Source organism: Plectrocnemia conspersa, unplaced genomic scaffold, assembly GCF_051122295.1.
Source record: "Plectrocnemia conspersa isolate PC_06_02 unplaced genomic scaffold, ASM5112229v1 ptg000009l, whole genome shotgun sequence".
Taxonomy (NCBI): domain Eukaryota; kingdom Metazoa; phylum Arthropoda; class Insecta; order Trichoptera; family Polycentropodidae; genus Plectrocnemia; species Plectrocnemia conspersa.
Genome location: NW_028277173.1, coordinates 9,558,978 through 9,579,422, shown reverse-complemented (window position 1 = coordinate 9,579,422; position 20,445 = coordinate 9,558,978). Strand labels below are relative to the sequence as shown.

The 20,445-nt window shown below is 34.4% G+C and overlaps 3 protein-coding genes across 9 annotated transcripts; 2 read left to right on the top strand and 1 right to left on the bottom strand.

Annotated features, from left to right (window-relative positions):
* Nucleotides 1-209: 209 nt before the first annotated feature.
* On the bottom strand, nt 210-10,675 carry Saf-B (Scaffold attachment factor B). Of its 6 annotated transcripts, none has more exons than XM_088191854.1 (15): nt 10,434-10,675; nt 6,149-6,610; nt 6,049-6,076; nt 5,327-5,507; nt 4,597-4,634; nt 4,292-4,528; nt 3,957-4,150; nt 3,703-3,891; nt 3,559-3,633; nt 3,295-3,476; nt 3,118-3,231; nt 2,670-3,043; nt 1,961-2,054; nt 1,698-1,897; nt 210-1,356 (listed from the first exon to the last, which is right to left on the bottom strand). In XM_088191854.1, the coding sequence occupies exons 1-15, from the start codon at nt 10,611-10,613 to the stop codon at nt 1,163-1,165; spliced, it is 2,742 nt and encodes a 913-aa protein (XP_088047980.1). In that variant the 5' UTR covers nt 10,614-10,675; the 3' UTR covers nt 210-1,162. The 6 variants fall into 6 exon arrangements, with proteins under 6 accessions (XP_088047980.1, XP_088047981.1, XP_088047982.1 ...); XM_088191855.1 differs by having other exon boundaries at nt 3,721-3,891; XM_088191856.1 differs by lacking the exon at nt 10,434-10,675 and adding an exon at nt 9,374-9,510.
* A 2,353-nt stretch (nt 10,676-13,028) lies between these two features.
* On the top strand, nt 13,029-14,103 carry LOC148231875 (uncharacterized). Its single transcript, XM_088193048.1, has one exon. It carries the CDS (start codon nt 13,151-13,153, stop codon nt 13,790-13,792), a length of 642 nt encoding a protein of 213 aa, XP_088049174.1. The 5' UTR covers nt 13,029-13,150; the 3' UTR covers nt 13,793-14,103.
* A 1,751-nt stretch (nt 14,104-15,854) lies between these two features.
* On the top strand, nt 15,855-20,162 carry LOC148231874 (uncharacterized). 2 transcript variants are annotated; one of them, XM_088193046.1, is made up of 11 exons: nt 15,856-16,030; nt 16,551-16,696; nt 16,765-16,933; nt 16,993-17,241; nt 17,309-17,483; nt 18,228-18,364; nt 18,608-18,804; nt 18,878-18,955; nt 19,017-19,189; nt 19,638-19,789; nt 19,884-20,162. In XM_088193046.1, the coding sequence occupies exons 1-11, from the start codon at nt 15,958-15,960 to the stop codon at nt 20,024-20,026; spliced, it is 1,692 nt and encodes a 563-aa protein (XP_088049172.1). In that variant the 5' UTR covers nt 15,856-15,957; the 3' UTR covers nt 20,027-20,162. The 2 variants fall into 2 exon arrangements, with proteins under 2 accessions (XP_088049173.1, XP_088049172.1); XM_088193047.1 differs by lacking the exons at nt 19,638-19,789; nt 19,884-20,162 and having other exon boundaries at nt 15,855-16,030; nt 19,021-19,170.
* Nucleotides 20,163-20,445: the final 283 nt, after the last annotated feature.

Genomic DNA, 20,445 nt, shown 5'->3' with positions numbered 1-20,445 from the left:
AGGTGATTAGGACTTTTCGTATCATACAAGTCATGTGATATTCATGATATATTACCACAAGTAACTGTAAAACATTCACATGCAGTATAATTGCTTTATTGATAGTTGAGAAAGATAATTTAAATAAATACGCCTATATATATTCATCAAATTTCTGTAAAGAAGGTAGAAGTAGTAATTTGTGAAGATATTTTAATGAAAACACATTATTATAAACAATTTATATTTATTACATTATAAGGAACTTAAACTACTTTCCATAATTAATATATAGAGCGAAAGATATAAGCATATGCAAAATGCTTTCCGATACACATTCGTTGAGTACCAATATAGCATATGTGATCTTACAAGAATTACGTGCTAATTCATAAAAATAGTCAGTAACGTTATGTCAAATTAAAATATTACCTTTTTATTTATTTGCGAGTTTTATTACACCAAATAATATTACTTACACACCACTCATTTCTCGAATATTAAATGTACAAATCTTCTTAAATTGATAAGAATGCTTTTCAATCAAAAAAATGCTTTCAACTTTATTTCCTCCAATGAGCGATTCTGAACTTCAATTTATATCCAATCAAAAAGTAGCTACTTGGGATACATTCATGACGAAAGTAGATCTTGTTCTCAAGGCCAGTGAATACCTATTGTTAATTAAATAGTAAACAAATTTAATGTTTTTTTTTTAAAAAACTACTTTGAAGACAAAAAAAAAACAAAGCTGTACAAGAAAATGTTTCAAATAATAACTACAAATATAGATTGTAAATAACTTTGAAATTGCAACAAATGATTTTATCTCACTGATTATGATTGGATTTACAAATTAATATGCCATGCTTCAAAGGTACATTACGCACTGAATTAACAATAAAACATTTTCTAGTTAGATCAAGAATTAAAAAAACACATTGTGTTTATTATAAGATAAGTTTTACAAAATGAATAAATTTGTTAACACTCCTCCAAAAAAATATAAAAAAATAACCTAATTTAGTTTGTGTTTTTATAGAAGCATAACTAATACAACATTAATGTAAAAAATAATATTTATACGAGCACTGAAAGTACAGTATTTTAAACCACCAATATTAGTTTATTTTCACTTTTTAGAAAACAAAATTCACTTTGGTAGTTGGGACTTTAGGTAAACTTAATATTTTGGCCTAAAATCACGCGATATGGGATAACGAATTATGTCTTGAAACGAATTTGAACCTGGCGGTGCTGGTTGGTAGCCATAACGACTATCCCCATACTGTGCGCCGCTGCCCGAGATTGCACTGCTGCTGTAACGACTGCCGCCACCTTCGGCACCTCCTCCGCCAGTATTTGCCCAAGCATCACCTGCATTGTAAGACAAACAAATGAAATTATTGATGCTTAAAAAATGATTCAATATTCTACATATTCTGTTCAAAACTGTTTCATTAGAAGACCTCACAAATGTACCACGAAGTAAAGCATACACAAGAGATAAAATAATCGTTCAGTGTGTGAAACTGAAGACAAACTTACACTGTAAAACGAAAGATTTTTGCCACAAAGATAATTAAATTAAGATTTAAAATTACATGCTATATATCTAAGACTATTATTACAATACTAATATCTCGTTAACCATTAATGATAATATCGGCAATTAAAAGTATCCTTTGTTTTTTATCCATCCTGTATCAATAAATCACCTTTCATTGAAACTGATGTGTCTGAATAACGATGATCTCTTGATGTGGGTTTAGGAGAACGACGAGAAGCATCACTGGGACGATAAGATGCACTCGTATTACCACCTCCGCGTTCATGAGTACTACCTCCTGTCGGCCTTTCTCTTATATTATTGCCTCCAGTGTTTCCGCGTGACTCGTTAGCTTCTAACGAACTGTATCTAAAAATAAATAAATAAATCGTTATCAAATAAATTTTGATTTAAAAAAAATTAAAAACCAACCTCTGATCTCTTGGGCGAGTTCCAGGCGGCAAAGGTTGGCGTGGTTCATACGAACTGCCATTGGTAGGATATTTCATTCCGTTACCGCTTCCACCTTTAAAGAAATTATAAATTCACATTTATTTAAAAAAAAAATATACACCCCCTCTCATCGTTTAATATGCAGATATGCTTCAATAATGCCAAAAAAAATTATTGTATCAATTGGCAACGCATTATTATGATTAAAATGATGAAGCTCTCCACTCGCTATATCCGACCATGCCAGAATCATCATAGCAGTATATGCTTGTACATGGTGGCCACCTATATGTGCCAACAATTCTTTAAATCTTCTAGTTCAATAATTTGAAACGATTTTCAACCTTAAATTATCTTAAATAACCTGAAATAAGCCATGGCACCTTTAGGTGCCTACCACATACTGGCGATTTTTCTATCTGCGGTTAAAATGTAAAATGAGATAACACTGACTAGCCCGTCCCATGCCATTCTCAAACAAGACCATATCATGTGATGCATTCTTGTGGAGAATATTTTGCAAAGCAATAACATACAGAAGATATGGTGTGTTAAAAATTTCGTGTTCTCAATATTTCTCTATGGAACCTGGCATATGAGCATATAGAATCGATCCTGGTGCAATTGCATATTGTACAACATGAACCAAATAATCTGAAATAGCAAGAGATTTATAGTCGATGCTCACCGCCAGCGTGTGATGATGAGGTATGGCGAGGAGCAGGCGGATAGTCTCTTTTGAAATCTCGTTGCCTATCGCGATCACGCGGTCTGTCTCGAGGAGCAGGTCCACGTTCGACTTGCTTGTTGTTGTTCGAAGAACTAGATGGTGTTTCGTATGTAGGCGCAGGAACATTTAAATGCGTAGGCATTGTCATGTTGAAACGTGTAGGATTCGAATTGGCACCACCATCGCCACCGCTTCGACCACCTGGACGATCATAAGTTGGTGGCGGTGGCGGAAGAGGTTGTTTAGATCTTGAAATCATACTTGAAGAACCTCCGCCCGAATTATACATATAACTACGCTTAGCAGCCGCACGACCTCTTTCTTCTTCCAATCTAAAATAAATTACATTGTAGAATCTTTAAAGAATTCACAAGATCATTAAATTGATGTTAAGAAAACCACATACAATATTTGAGCCCTCTTTAATTCCAGTCTCTCTAATTCCAATCGTTCTCTTTCAATCTTTTGCCTTTCCCGTTCTAAGCGGTGTAGTTCTTGCTTTTCACGCTCAATTTTTTCTCTAGAAACAAATAAGATACATGTTATAAGCAAAAAAAATATGATGAAAAGTTAAAAATAATACCTCTCAATTCTTAATTTTTCTCTCTCTAATGCTAGTCTATCCTTTTCCACACGCTGTCGATGCTTTTCCGCTCGCTGTCTTCTTTCCAACTCGCGAAGAGATTGTTCAGCTGCCCTTCGGCGACGCTCTTCCGAACGAGCCCTCCTGACGTGCTCCCGGGCCCTTTGAGCCTCTCTTTCTTTCTAAAAAAAAATACATATCTCCTTATTCACTGGGCTTAACAAATATCCTTTCCGTTAAATAATCAACAAAAATTATCCTTACCATTATCTTATCAAATGACAAAAAATCTCGTACCGGTGGTCTCGCTCGGTGACGACTCGGATTTTGCTTTGCACGCTATGCAAAAAATGTCCAAATTATTTATTATAAAAATAAACAATACAAAATCTACATATTATTACTAACAGTGCGATCGTCTCTTACATGTCGCTCTTGCGAAGTGGTCTTAGATTTTGATGTTCTCTTCTTCGATTCATCATTACCACTCTCTCCAGCATTCTCTGCTTTCTCTACGTTTCCTTTTTCTTTACTGGCTTCCTCGCTTTTCTGCTTCGAAGGATCACTCGAATTCTCGTCTTTCTTTGTCTCTTTCGGCTACATTTACAGTGATTATAAATTTTTCAGGCAAAATATTTTATAAAATTACATTTTACACTTACAGAATCTTTCTTTTTATCGACAGATTCGTCCTTTTCTTTATTTGTATTGGAACGACGCGGCGATCTTTGTGTCAATTGTGTACTGCTGCGGCTATTTCTTCCGCCCGATGCTGAATTGCTGGGGTTATTCGAAGCGGTACCCGTAGAAGATTCAGACTTAGCCTTGTCCATGGATATCATGCGACCGTGCAACTCTATAAATAAATATTTTACATTTTTAGCACATTGAAATATATACATAAGAATAGTAGGACACGAGTGTTTGAATCGACCTTTATTCGTGACCCAAAACCATTGGCGATGGCAATGAAGATAGTAAATGTGTGTAATAATACCTGTTTTGTGAAGATGTTTGATGCAATTGTAAGCATCCTCCGCGCTCGCCATCATCACATAACCGTAACATCTTGAACCTGGAGTTCTCATATTTGTGACTACCTTGGCAGATATAACTTTCCCGTGCTTCGAACACAGCTGCTTTAAATCTTTAGCCCTAGTACTGCCTGACAAACCGCTCACCCACAAATTAGGACTCGAAGAGCTAGATGATGCGCTGCTCGATTTTTTAGCATCTGTTGATAATATTATTTAATTAAATACTAAGTAACGTAAATAAAAAAGACAAAGTATATTATTATACCTTTATTATCCTTGTCTTTTTCAGCTTCAGACACAACGCTGAAAACATAAATTGGACATATAAAATCATATCAATATTTCAAGACAATCATGACAGAAAAAACCATAACGAGTTATTTATCTTCATTACGCTGATTTTGGGCAGTGATAAGATTTTTTTAAAAGTAAATAAATTAAATCTATTTTTCATTTCTAATTACAATTTCATGATTTTATAGATGGTTTACATCTGACTAAATCAACCCATAAAACGTATTCAATCGAAAGTAACAAAGTTTTGCACCCCATTCTCGTTCTGCAGCTGGAAACATACACACCAGGTGGCTGACTAAAAGCAGGCTGCAGTTGAAGACGTTCGTTTGAAATCCTTTTCTCCCGAAGTCCAAAGTTGTTCGGTCATTTCTTAACACTGATCGATGTGTCGACATTCCTTCTCCGGTCCTCTTGCCGTCGTTTCGTTCGGAGGTGAAAAGTTTTGCAGTTTCCAAACATCCCAGCGTCGTTCGCGTTCGTCGACGTAACCCGAAATAGACTTACGGTAGTGCAAAACTTTGTACGGATTGTTAAAAATACGGCAAAAAACGAAAATCGAACGAAGGGCGGTATGTGAATTCAAGTTTATCGAAGAATCACCGACGGGACGACTGGTCCGCTGCTAATGGAGATGATACATCTTACCAAGGAGTAGAGCGAGATGCGCAAATCCTGCAAGTGGTCAGCGCAACACCAACCTAATGTTTTTGGAGTCTTCCGAGCCGGTCGCATCGGTGCGTGATATGTCTTGCTGCTTTTCGTCGATCACCGAACCGTCGGCTGCGTTGGCGGCCTCTTGTTTCGCCGGATCCGGTTGAGTCTCGTCCCCGGATTTGGGCTGAGATGCATCCTCGGCTCCCTGCGCCTCCGAATTCTCATCTGCATCATACAATCGACGCCGTGATTCGCTGTCTTCGCTTGCCGGCCGACACTCCGTATCAAAGTGATACGCGTGTAGACGCTCAAGAGAATCAGTGATAAAAATCACTTGCGACGCGTCGGTAGAACGAACATTCCGGATATCTACATATAAATGGGGAGAAATCCTGGAACTCTATTTAAATTATTCTGTAAATAAATATTAATGATATATGTACGTTGATATATAAGATATACTTAAGGAATAATATAAATTATGACGAGTGTTAGTTTTATTTTAAATTTCACTGTCGTTATATCTGCGACGATCGGCAAATATCAGCAATTTTTCTTCTCAATCCCGTGATGTATCCAGAGTCCGAAGAATGTTCTTGTTAATCCTTCGTAACCGTTATGCCGTTCACTCGAATATCACACACCGCACGTTTTACGATCGTATATTATATCAAAATCACTTCACATCACATATATTTTATACATATTTTGAGAATAAAACACGATAAACAAACCAAATTCACATGAGCAAAAGTGAAGAACATACCTTTTTGAACGTTGCATCCCGGTTCACCCTGAAAACATAATCGAAAGCATAAACATTAAAAAATACTAGTTCAAAATGTGAAAATAAGAACTGAATATACCTCCTCGTTTAAGAATTCGTCGTCTCCAATATCTAAATTGATCGAATCCTCGACATCCATGCCGTTGACATCATTAATTTTTTTATCGTCCTTGCAGATTTTTTTCGAAGTCGAAGCTTCGATAGGTTCGCTAGCTTCTCTTTTCTTTGCAACGTTTTTAACATTGTCCGTAGCGTCTGTGACAGTCGCATCAGATTTAGACGATTTTATCGTCTCAGCGTTTGTCTGGGACACAGTATCTTCCGATTTTCCTTCAGCTGCTGTCTCTGCGTCCATCGTATCATTACCGGTGTCTTCTTCGGTCACTTCGTCTTTTACTACTAGATTGTCCATGTTTACTTCTTCCATGCTATCGTCGAAATCTTCTCTAGAGTTGCTAGATTGAGATAATATCTTAGTTGGGGATTTCTTATCATTGTCGAAAGAAAACTTTTCAGGATCCTCTCCGTCGTCCTTAATGGCCTGAAAGAACATAAAATTAACAATTAATTTTTGCAAAAAAATAATAAAGAAATTTGGCAGTTATGTATGTAGGTATCTTTCTATACACGCTGATTCCAAACCGGATAAGAACTGTAACCGGGTCCCCGGGTACTCGCGTGTTTTTAAAGGAACTGAGAACCGGGTAATTTTTAACGAGTACCCGGTTCTTTTCATTTCAATATAAAGTTGAATTTTAAATTAAACATCTGTTGTCACGTGGTTTTAAAGAAGTAAAATTCTACATATTTTTTTTCTATTTCGCAAAACCGATTTAGAGATTAGTTAAACCCTTCCGGGCAACGATATTCGGTATTAACATCAATAAGGTTATACAAAGTGAAGGATATCCCTTGATGTCGATCGCTCTTATTAACCACTCGACAGTTTTGCCTGAGTGTGACTCGAGCGCGGATTTACTTCGCACACTGACGAGCCCGAGTCTCATTCGGACAAATCTTGTTTTGACTTGCTGGGAATGTTATTACCGAACCCCGTTCGGGCAGATCGGGCAGAAATGACTGAAATGACGAAATACAAAGCTGTATTTACTGCCGGGCACTTTAGTTTTTGCGTGTTACTACGCGTGTTATATCAACGTGTGTTGTCATATTATTTGAATTTAGCCACTTTTATATCCTTTTTGTTTACATTTTAGACGTAAGTGCATAAAAAATAAGTATATATTATTTATACTTATTTTTATAATCAGTTTTACTTTAATTTTAGCCCAAAATGTTTCGTGGAGATCATCAAGTGATGAGGATATATTGATAAGTGAATCAGACAATGAAAGTGATTTTTTGGAATCATCTGACGATGATATTGCTTCGGAAAACGATGATGTCGTTCTATTCAGAGATTTCGTTGAAATAAATATAAGAAATCTGGCACCTTCCCCTCCAAAATTTCCATACAGCAATACAGCTGGTGTAAATTTGCATTTTGATGATGATACAGAGACAACGGTTTTACATTATTTTGAATATTTTTAAATACGGAAATCCTAGTCTTGATTACGACTGAGACTAATCGACATGCAGTTCAATGCTTTAGTAATGGAATTTTGCAGTAATAAAATCTAAAAAATATGTAAAAAAAAATTTAATAAAATGTAAAAAAAAAACTGACAATTTTATTTTATTTTTTTTTACATTTTATTACAATTTTTATGTGAATTAAATGTTTTTGTGAAAAAAAAAACAAAAAATGTGAATTAAATGTAAAAAAAAAAATTATAATAAAAAAATTAGACAATTTTTACTCTTTTCCATTAAAATCCAACTGGTAAGTGGTTAAGGATTTAGTGCAAGAGATGCAGCATTTACACAACTTTTGGAAAATTATTTATGAGACAAAATTAGTTCCCGATGTTTTAGGATAAAAAAGTCGCAGAAAATAGAAGAAAAGTACTATATTTGTTCCTGCTTTAAATTTTAATTTTAACGATTTTAAGTACAGATTTGAAGCAGTGAACGAAACAAACGAATTGTTTTTACCAATTTTCTATATTAAAAATTTAGACAACAACAATATTCCAACGAAAGGAGCGACATTAACACATTGTTGTCGGGTGATTTCGCGCATTGTTTCAAGCCTGGCGCGGGCCATTTTTTAACAGCCGCGGAATTTTTCGGAAACGAAGAATTTCCGCGTTTTTTTTTTAGGAAACTCGCCATAACTTTTATACTATACAATATAAAATTATGAAATTTTAAACATAGACTTACCATAAACAGTACTATCAAATGAAGAAGAAACATGGAGGTTGACAGTTTTATATTCACTGGAAACTTGCGTTTATTTTGCACATAAAAGTACTATAAAAATGTATGTAATAAAAAATCGAATTAAACACTAAATAAAACTAAAATATGGCACAATCTGTTTTTATGAATAGTTTTTCAACGTATGATATCTCTAAAAACACGTACCTCTGTGTAGAGGTATGTCAAAAGATACATAGCTACACTTTTGGCCCAATTATCAATAATCAGATAAATTATCCACACAAAATTCATCGTCAGATTTATTTTTATCGGGTGAAAACATTTCGGGGTGTAAAACTATTTTTTAGACAACCGAACGACGGAACATTTACGCGTAACTGTAATGATGTCTTTTTTTTTTATAACAAGTCACAGATGTCGCAATGACTGTTGCTTGTTATCTACCCCAGGTCAAGTTTCATTGGAATTTGTTTTGTTTTCTCACTCCCAACCATCCCTTCTTTTACATCAGGTAGAAAGTAATTCCTCGAAGTATCTTGAATAGAATTGAACATAATAGAAGATATTTGGGATAACAGGAATTGTTTATAGTTCGTTATTTAATTTTTTGTACGGAATAAAAATTCAATACCAAAATTAGTACAATACATTTGGTGGAAATGTAATAAATGCGACGACGAATAAAATAATGTCTTTACTAAATATCAAAGCAGTGACATCTAGCTGCTGACAACAAAAAAAAATGCAGTTCAAATTACACGGATAAACACGTGAGCCGACTTCTAGCAACAGACTACAAAAAACGGATTTTTACGGGTCCCGCAATCCAGCAGCAGTTCCGCAAAAACGGAAAAATCCGTGTCCCGACAACAATGTGTTAACAAAGTTTTTTTTTTCATTTTGTTCCGTATTTTATTATGTAACTTAAAAAATATACTTTTTTTAATATTTATTATGTAACATAAGAAATATATCTTTGATTTTTTTAAATTGTGGTTTTTCAATACATGCTTACTATTTTTATTTTCATTGATGCAGCCCTCTACTATGAATTCTAGTGAGCCGCCACTGAACCCCACCAAAAATAGGCCTCGGTTAAGATCGTCAGCCAGACGGACGCATTTAGTACGTCCGATGCAACACACAATGGAAATATTGAAAAATAAAATATATAATTTAATTTAATAAATAATATTATCGACATTAATACTTAAAATAAATGATAATATTGGAGCCTTTGGACGACAGGTCAACGTTTATGTAAACATATAAATGCGAGATTTATTGTGTTTACTCCGAATGACTGATCGGAGTAAACAAAAGGCAGGAATAATATGCACACTTGATAACACACTCTATGAAGCACTTTTGTGTGGACTGCCATTCTTTAATATCATCATTTTTGATGCAGATTTAAAGGTAATAAAATATTGAGCCCCGGACAAGATTAATTAAAAAAATAGCTATTCTGTTGAGTACAAGAAAAGAATCGCAGAGGACTTCCGGTGCTAGAATCTTATGGATCCGAGTGGTCTGAAAGACAAGTAAACGGGTGAATGAGCGAAGTACTAAGAAGCGCAAGTATGGATCAGATCGGAAACCATTATTTTCCGAACTAAAAGACATGAACAGGCAAAGGTTCGGTTGTACCCGGAGCTGATGTTCAAGCATTCGCCTCTGCAACGGCACCACGATTACAAATATTTCCAGTATAATTCAAAGCATCGCAACACTGGCCGGACAGCTTCCTAGCAATATGAACTCTCTATGGAATAAATGTGGATTTTTATAGAATTTTTTTGATATTTTCAGGTTTTAAAAATACTATTTTCGCAATATATGACACAACAATAAATTATTAGATATATAAGCAACGATTCGTGCATCTAGTAATTAAAATTGAATTCAAACTGAATCGTTAATTAATATCAGGTAACACGTGAGATTTCATTAGAGTAGAAAATGGCCGAAACAAGATGGACGTCTAAGTGACTTCCTTGTCTTCTTACGTAATTGGATCGCACGCTCGGAGGTACATAACCTCAAAACAGAGTGTGGAAAAGTGTTAGCGTCACCTGGTGCAGACGATCGACGAGGACCGCCTTTACGCCCTGTCTGTCGAGACCGCGCCGTTCCAGCTCCGCCCGCAGCTCCGGCACCCTCAGCTCCGAAAGGCGCCGCGTCTTACCGTTTCCGCCGATCGCGCTGATCGCGCCGACCGCGCCGCTCGGAGTACCCGCAGTCGTCGCTGACATAACTCCGTAGCGCGACGTACGACAACTCGACAAGATACGCCCGACCGCCGTCGCACCGCGACGAATGCGACGCGAATGTGCTACTTATGGCCAATTTTTTTTCTTAAATAAAACTAATATTCCTAATGCAATAATACACGCCTAGATTGTTCGTTTGATTATTATATTCAAATTACGCTATATTTTACAAAAATCTTTTTGAAAGGTGGGGTAATATCAAACACCACATTCATATAATTTTTTTATAAATATTATTTTTATTACCTGGCCTTGTCCAAAATAAATTAAAACTACGTTTTTTGTGGCGGAGGGACTATTTTTATACTTATTGATTTTATTATGAGCAAAACTTGGCGGCACTCTGGTAGCACCGATGTGACTTTGATGGATAGATAACGGTGGTGGTTCACCATTTATTATTTACAAATTAAATAACATGTAATGCCTGAACTACACTCTCTGGAAGTTGTTCAAACTAAAGTTACAACTGAAGTCGGCCGAGACCTACGACTTCGAGTAAGCGACCACACTGTCGCAAACTTCATATGCCGTCTGGACGGCGGCTTCTGTCACGCACAGCCCGCATATTTGCGGGCGATCGAAAAATGTGCCAAATAATCGCAGTTTTTTTAATTGCCATATTATTAAAATTACGCCACTTATAATTATAAAAGTTTGTGTGGGCACTTTCCAATACAACATCAGTGAAAACTTTTCGGTCGTAAATATTCAATTTACGCAAAATCTTTGTCGGCTTTTGCAAAATGCCATAAGGCATAAAAATTATACTTCAGAATACGGACACCACATCTGTGAATATCCTAGAATTTGTCCCCATCGATTCTAAATAAGAATTCGTTATGGTGTGACATTTATATAAACTGATCTTGGAAAATACATAAGGATATTCGAAACGATTTTTTTAACAAAATCAAGTACTACTAATTATTTTTTAATTATTTAATTTTATATGAAAAAATATATAATAACAATATCTGTTAGAAGAATATACCATCAAAAATATAAGTAATCCCTTTTAGTGCCCTAAAATATTCAAAGATGTCAGTAAGAGTCTGTTAAAGTCCCCGATATGCATGTGGTATTATAACTTGACTACGTGACCACGATCCAGCGCTCGACGCGCGTGTTAACCATAAGTCGCCTACGCGCATATTGAAATTGAAGCGAGTTACTCGTTTTATCTCAGTTTGCGAAACACCATATTATTATCTCTCTCACTCTCGTCACTTAACACGCGAGAGAGCGAACGGGGAAGTATCTCACCGCTCGCGCTCGAAAGAGCTTTTGCCGACAATGTTCGGAAGCGCTCGAAGCTGGCCAACTCGACTGAATTACCCCCACTTTACCTCCCGTTCTCGGTAACCTCGGACAACTTCTGAGAGATTTTAGAGCGGACAGAACCGAACTCGATCGAAGTAACCCACTATATTCTCCGTCCTTGTACAACTTTGGGCAACTTCCAGAGAGTGTAGTGCAGGCATAACTAAATACACTCAAATAAATACTACTGCAGCGGCTCAATCTGTGACTAAGGCCCACTGTCCACGGAAGCTTTGCTGCATATATGCGTATTCGTCATTGTACGCCTGCTTGCTGCGTACATATAAACTAATGCGACAAAGCTGGAACGTCACGATCACGTCGCTGCATGCAAACTTCATGACGACAGTCGTCAAGCATGTCAGACGCCCGAGCGTATCGAACTGCGTGAACGTGTAGAAAACAATGGCAATTTCAGCTGCTATTTTTTTTCAGATTGTCGAAAAGTATCAGTGTCTTTATAATAGTAATCTTGCAAATTATGTAAGAAAAGATATTACTGAGATAGCTTGGAGAGAGGTGGGAAGTCAAATAATATTTCATTAGCTTATATGTACTCAACAAGCAGGCGTACAACAAGCGTACAATGATGAATACGCGTATATGCAGCGACGTCTCCGTGGACTGTAAGCCTAACGAAACACTGTCGACGGAGCTGCAACGTCACGGAATACGCGTCTATGCGGCAACGTGGACAGTGTTTCGTTAGGCTTACAGTCCACGGAGACGTCGCTGCATATACGCGTATTCGTCATTGTACGCTTGTTGTACGCCTGCTTGCTGCATACATATTAATTGTAATAATAATTAATAATTAATAATTTCAACTTGAATGGTTATCACACATTAGCGTCATAAAATATCAGGAAATTAGAATATATGTATTTAAATATTATTTTTATATTACTCTTAAAGATTATTTATTAACCATTTTTTGCTTTCGATCAGAAGGTTTTCGTCGTCAGGTCGTAGCAATCGGGGATTCGGGAGTTGAAAAAACATTTAAATTTCAATTCTTTATAAATCTTTGTGATTAATCAAATCTCAAAGTTACCCACGATTGAAATTACATATTTAGACGTATGGCCGAAATATTAACGCTCAAGGCTGACTAGCGACTGACAATCGAAACTATTAACCTCGGAGAGCGTTCTCAGCGGTCGGCTTTCTGCAACTGCTCGACGTCCTCGCGTATTATGGACGTATCGACGTTGAAGGTGGCAGATTTGCACCGCGAATTACGCAGACGCGCTCTACCCACCACCGGTGACAAAGCCGAACTGGCAGCAAGACTCCGACTGGCTCTGCAGGAAGCCGCTTTAGACGAGGAGCTCGATTTGGACGTGCTAGATGGATCCGCCGCCCCGGCGACGGCGATGCTGGACGCTGCGGACGCGGATCTCGCCTCGCCCCCAACGCCGACACTCGTGTCTTCTTCCACCCCTGAACCGGTGACAGCCAAGAAGATCGTGCTAAACAGGACACCCGCGCCTCTGCCGATTCAAATCGACGTCCCTGTCGTCGAAGCTCCGGAACCGCAGCCCCCCGCAGTTGAAGCTCCAAACTCGAGCAAAGAACTCAAACCTGTAAAACTCACCGTCGACTCTAAGACGAGATTAGAAATGCGCGCCAAGAGATTCGGACTGGTTCCTCTACCGGACACCACCAGCGAAGCCAGGAAAGCCAGGTTCGAACTGGCGCCTGTCGACTCTTCTTTAGATGTGTTAAAAAAGCGAGCAGAGAGATTCGGCTCGTCAGTCTCCAAGTTGATGGTAGATATGGAAAACAAAGAGAAGCTAGAGAAACGTAAAGCTAAATTCGGAACTGTCAGCTCCTAAACGTTTTTACGTTGCGGTAGTTTTTTTTTTACTACTTAAATTTTAATTGCAGTATACCGAATGAAGAACGAGTCGAATGGGACCAAAAATAATTAATATGTCGTGCATATTTTGGTGCCATTTTTATTTATAACATTACCGTTTTATTTTATTATTAATTTAAAAAACGTGTTTCTGCTTGAAAATTTGAAGCATTATGTTTTGCATACTCCTCAAAATGTATATTTTTATATAAACGAACTTGCATTAATTATCAAACTTTTTTTAGAGTGTAAGATGATGTATTTTATTATTAAATTAATTATAGTTCAGCTCTTGTTTTTTTGTAAATTTAGTATTGTTTAAATGTTGTTAAAATTAGGGTTAGCGAGAGGAGGGAACATCTATTATTAATCATGGGCTTGGACTAATGTCCTTTTATGTATGTGTTTGTTCTCTTGACCATATTACTTGGAATCTCACTGCCCTGGTTCTACTACAACTTAAAAGTATTTGAGAAAAGAAGCTTTACCGCGAAAATGACAGAATAATCCATCTTCTACTATTGCTTATTCCTATCTCAAAACAGATTCGCAGAGATTCGCGACATTTTTTTCCTTCTCACTGAATATGTAGAGAGACAAACAACTTTGGAATTGATCGTTGGATAAACGAAATAATAGAATTCAAACAAAGATACCAAGTGTCGATGTTGAACAAAAAGGACTACATGTGGAATATATAATTAACTGTAGACTATATAAAAATAGCATTATCTCATTGCCATTGCGACTATTTTCAGGCCAAAAAGATTTATTAGTTTGAAAGTAATGTGACTGTAACTTTATGTTTAATTTAATCATGTAAGTTTTTATATTAATCACTTTACTAGTAACACTTCTTGTGTTTCCTCTAATTTCTTCAGTCAGTTGCAGTTTCATAAATGTTAACTATAAGGCAGCTTTAACGCCCCGAAAAGTTTTACAGGCATAAGACAGTAACAACAAGTAAATTGCATTTTTGCTGCCAAGTATCGAAATTGGTTGTTTATATATATAATATTTGGCATAAGTCATTCGCTAACAGCATAATTGATCAGTCTGGTCGAGTGCGTGTAATATAGTCAAGATCAAAGCAACATTACAAAATTGTGACAATAACTATAGTCAGTGATTCTAAACTGAAAACAATAATATTCATTTTTATTTGATAGTATAGAAGAAGAAAAATAAAAAAGAATAAAACTATCGGAAACACCTGAAAAAATTATAAACAATCAAAAGACTAAACACCTTAAACCACCTCCAGTAATAGTATGCAATATCAAAAATATATCGCCAATATCATGATGACACGACCGCTCACACTCTTCGCCCATCGCCCCTCGCCCTCACAAGCAACAGAACACGCCGCCCGTCGGCCTAAAATAATCTAGCAATCAATAACTGTCAGCAACGAAACACCTTTGTAGGCGTGGTCAGACTTTCTCGGCCAGTAGCATCATCAGTATCAGCTCCAGCAGCATCAGCAACAGCTTTTTAATATGATTACAGGGTTTCAAGCCAACCAGAACTTTGAGCTTGTCACATCTTCAGCTGTCATCAAGGTCGAAACACCCTTTGTAGACGTGGCTAGAGACTTTCTCGGCCGGTCAACGAGCCTATAAAAATATATATATATTGCAGAGATAAGGAAGTAAACAATACTCTCATTATTTGCCGAAACAGTTATTCCACAATATTATTATAATTTTTACGTTTTTCAAATATGTTTTTCTAAATATTATTCATATGAATACACTACATTTTCAGATTCTCTTTTATAAACAAAACGAGCAAGACTGTCATACATTTAAATAAAGTGTAATATGTTGCAAGATATAGCTATAAGTCCCTAATATACCTAATGTTTATCAAATACAGAGTTGCTTGTTATCTAAATGTATTGCTGCCGATGGAACATAAAAAAAATCAATTATTATATGTTTAATCCAAGTGGTAACAAAAACGTAAGTAATGAGTAATCCTTCACTTTATTAATCTCTAAGTATACATGGATTTATTTAATCTTTATTTATCACTCTTTTTTTTGATTACTTTTTTTATCAATATTAGTTCTCTAACGTTGAATGCCATTGTATTTCCTTTGTAATACAGTAATAAGGTTTGCTTAAAATACAGCACACAATGAAGATTTATATATTAAGTAGTTTCTTCTATATTTTTATATATTATATTGAATCAACATCCGGAATTTCAGGTACATATTGCTTTTTTTAAATTATGCCATTCATTATCAGTATTTACATTGCTTTATTAATTATATTATATAAATATTTATTACCCATATTAAATTAAATTTACATACGGCAAATTTATAAAGTATAAATCTAATCCTAAATATGATTTAACCAATTGATTATGATATGTGATATAATATGCTAAAATCAAAAACTGTAAATCGGTGATATCCATTTTATTAGTTTTAAACTATTACTTTAGTTTACAATCAATATATTTAACTACTTTCACTACATCTATGAGGTAAAAAAAATTTAAACAATTCGTTAATAAATTAACCAAGTTTAAAACTATAAAACAAATAATTGAATATTATACTATAACTTCATGCGCTATACACAAACATAGATAATTCTTATATTAGTGATAAATTTTAAGTAACGCAAAAACAGTAAGGTAAGAAATAAAAACAAGAAGTTCAGTTTTTTCCATGCCAAATTCAAAATCTAATATTTGTTTTTATATATACAAATATTCAGTTTCACCACAATCAGCAGAAGTTCTATTCGGTAATTCAATAAGATTAACCATAAAATCATCTCCATTGCTGCCATTTAGTAACTGTACTATTACCACACCAAAACATGACCAGTTTTACACTGATGATTTAATTTTCAATGATACGGTAATACAAAATACTAATGAATTAAAACTACTTATTTATGATATTCTATTGTATAAATTATAATTTAGGTAATTCAAATTATTGAATCTGAACCCGATTGCATACAATGGATCGATTTGGAAAGATGCACAGTTGTTATATCAAATTTTTCTGAATATAGTCAAGGTCAATGGACATTCGAAGCTTATGCATCAAATGGCAGTTCATTTTCAGGAAAGACGCATATTTTTTTAACACGTAATACAACAATATATGATATGTTTATTCAGTGCATATGTTAATACATATATTTTTAGCATTACCTCCGATCAATTCCACGATAACTACAACTTTAGGATCGTTCGCTTATATCGACTGTTCATTAAAAGATGAGTTAAGACCGAAATATTGCATTATTATTGACAATTGTGGCAAAACTATTAGCAATACTTGTTCCTTAACTATAAATCCTGTAAAAAAAGAACACGAAGGAACTTGGAAGTGTAAAATAGGTTTGGCTAGTTCAATACGAGAAATTATACATGACGTCATTGTAAAAATAAAATGTAAGCATACTAATAGAATAATATTATATATTAAAATATATATTTATTTATAATAAACTATTTTTAGCTGATGAAAATGTCATTGGTATAATAAAACAAGAAACTACTTTTATAGAATTGAAATGTACGTTAAGAGACTCAACATTTATTGTTTATTGGTGTAGAGCTTTAACTCCTACTGGAGAATACTTGATGCTTTCTGAAGGACTTGTTACTAATAAGTATTCTTCTTTTAGTACAAAGTAAGTTTTTTACTTGAAATATAAAGACCTAAAAGCAATAACATGTTTACAGACATTTTTGATATGCAGTTGTATATGTTTCCTTTAGCACTCATTCGGAAGGCAAGACAAATTAATAATTGAATTAGCTTAAAGCGAAAAGTTATATCCCTATGAATCAAATAATCGCTAGGATTAAATGTGGTTGTCAAGATCATTGCCCTTATAACAAAAATAAACCTATCAACCTTGATGATTAGTTTGAGCTGTACTTATCCACTTGGATTTATTGAATTAAAGAACTTGATTAGATAACGTAGCATTTTCTTTGTCAATTGATTAGAATAAGTGTGCTGCAACTTTCATTGAATTTTACGTTGACGCACGTAGCCATTATTTGTAGGCACTTAAATAATTATTTAAATTACCTACCATTTAATAATTTTAATATGTTAATTCACAAAATTCTTAAATGCATTACATTGCTAAACATGTTATCAGAAGCTTCCATAAAAATCATATAAATAATTAATTTCAGAACATGCTTAGCACAAGGGTGAAATGTGCATGCATTAGACTTTTCTTTATGCAAGGAGCACTTCAGTCAAAATTCGAAAAGAGATTTGCACCATGGCAATACAAGGATAAGTCACCCCATAATAATATATACTGCAAAAATAAACAAAATTTTTTAGTAAACTTTAATTGCTAAGGTCTTCTTAATTTTTAATAATTTATTATGTATAGCTTATTATATTTTAAAAGTTTCAAGGAAAGGACATGTAGTATTGAAATCTATTTGCCACTTAATACAAATACAGATATTGGACGATGGCGAATTGATATAGGTGGAAATATTGAAGATTTTACTGGATGTTTTTTCAATGTCCCCGATAATAACAGTAAGATTAAATTATTTTATTTATATTATGTATATGCTACTTGGGGATATTAGCAGAGACTTGTATCATAGATATGTTTTCATTAGACCAATTGTAAAAATTAGGATCTAAGAAACAGATTTGGATATAAGTAATTACACCTTATTTAAAATTTATGTCTTAGGATATTTTAAGTCAGCTTATTGCTTTATAGATCAAGATTCTTTTATTAAAAATTCGTTTTTATGCAAATTAATTGTTTAGACACAAAACTACCAGTTTCTAATAATGTTGAAAAGAGAGAATCTGTCGAGATTGGCAAATCACAATTATTTAAATGCTCGGTGCCATGGACAATACAATATTGTTATGTGAAGAGTCCTAATGGTGAATTCATATATTCTACTAGCAGCACTGCTGTGAGACTGCAACGAGTTGGTGTTTGTCAAATTATTGTCAATGTTAGTTTTTGTGTAAAATATTATATTTATTGTTTTGGTTTGAATATATTTGTAATATTTCTATTACTTTTAGAATATGACACTCAGTGGTAAATGGACCTGTGGTGTATCTTCACAATATGACACAGAAGACATACAATTACATACCCATGTAAAAATAATAATTATTATTGATATCTGAAAAATATCCTTCAAAAAAATTTTTTTTAAAGGTAGATATTATATCTGATGAATTAACGTTTGGAGTGGATGACGACAAACCCATTGTAGGCAAACCATTCCATTTTATATGCAAATCACCGTTAGAAAAACCATTAAGATACTGTCGATTTATATCACCGATCAGTAAAGGATATTCTGTCCAATCCACCAATTTGCAAACAAGGTAATTATATAATAATCTTTAAAAAAAAATTCATGAACATTGCTACAAATTAATTTTATTTTTAATCGACAATTGTACTATGAATATTCACAATAAAAATATTATTTTAGTTATTTAACGAAAACGTTCAATGCAGTCCAGAGTTTCCTAAATTAATTTATTTTTCAATTGGTTTAGCTCATTATTATTTTGAGATCACATTTCCACAAATGTGCGGTAATCTAAAGTGGTCTCTTGTTTATTCACTCGGTGGCTACAAGGTGGACATCAGCGAAATAGTTACATCGACATTTACGAAGAAGAGGGGGTGAACATATTTGTGTCGGTGTTCCTTAAATTGTCTTATTGAAACATTATCTTGTACAATATTAATTTGTGTTTTTTCGGCCTCGACTCATATATGGAATTGTGTAGAATAATTTTTTACATTACAACGTATAAATTGCAGTAATGGCAAAAGCTCAAACCTCGACGAAGGAATGTGTATTTTACACATAGAGAAACTTCGATTGGAAGATCTCGGAACATGGACATGTGCAGCTTCCTTTGCATCGATGTTTATTCAAGAAAAATATGCAACAACAAGCATAAAGCAATTAGGTTCTCTTTAAAAGATACTTATTTACTATTTAATTTATATTATCTGTCTATATATATGTATATATATATTAATATAATTACTTTATAATTTCAGAACAAAACCTGGCTTCCGTGATCGGTATAGCGATGGCTGCTATAATTGTGTTTGTGGGAGTTCTCCTTTTTGTTATATATAGAGTCAAAAAACGAAGAGCTAATAATACAAGTACAATAGGAAATTCCAATGAAGCATTATAGACTATCGGATAATTTCAGATCAATAATATTAAGGAAACACAAGTAAATCATCATTAGAGATCGATTTTAGATACGACTATGATAAAATATGTTTTTTTAGTACTATTATATGAATTAAATCAATTGTTACATATAATATGCATGTTTATATATATGTTCCTCTCTTATACAACAATTCTAAATGTTTTTCCTTCTGTCCGAATGTCCAGTGGTATCATTTTTAACTTAACTTCTCTTCTGTAATTTAGATTTCACTTTGCCCTCACCAAGACAATAAGTTTCAATAACAGTTTTCTAATGAAATAAATTTACTTGAGATATTAAAACTTCTCTCATGACCGTTTTTATGTTCCAACATAAAACGATCCATATATGCCGGAAAATTTAAATATTTCAACAACAAAAACTGAATGAATGAA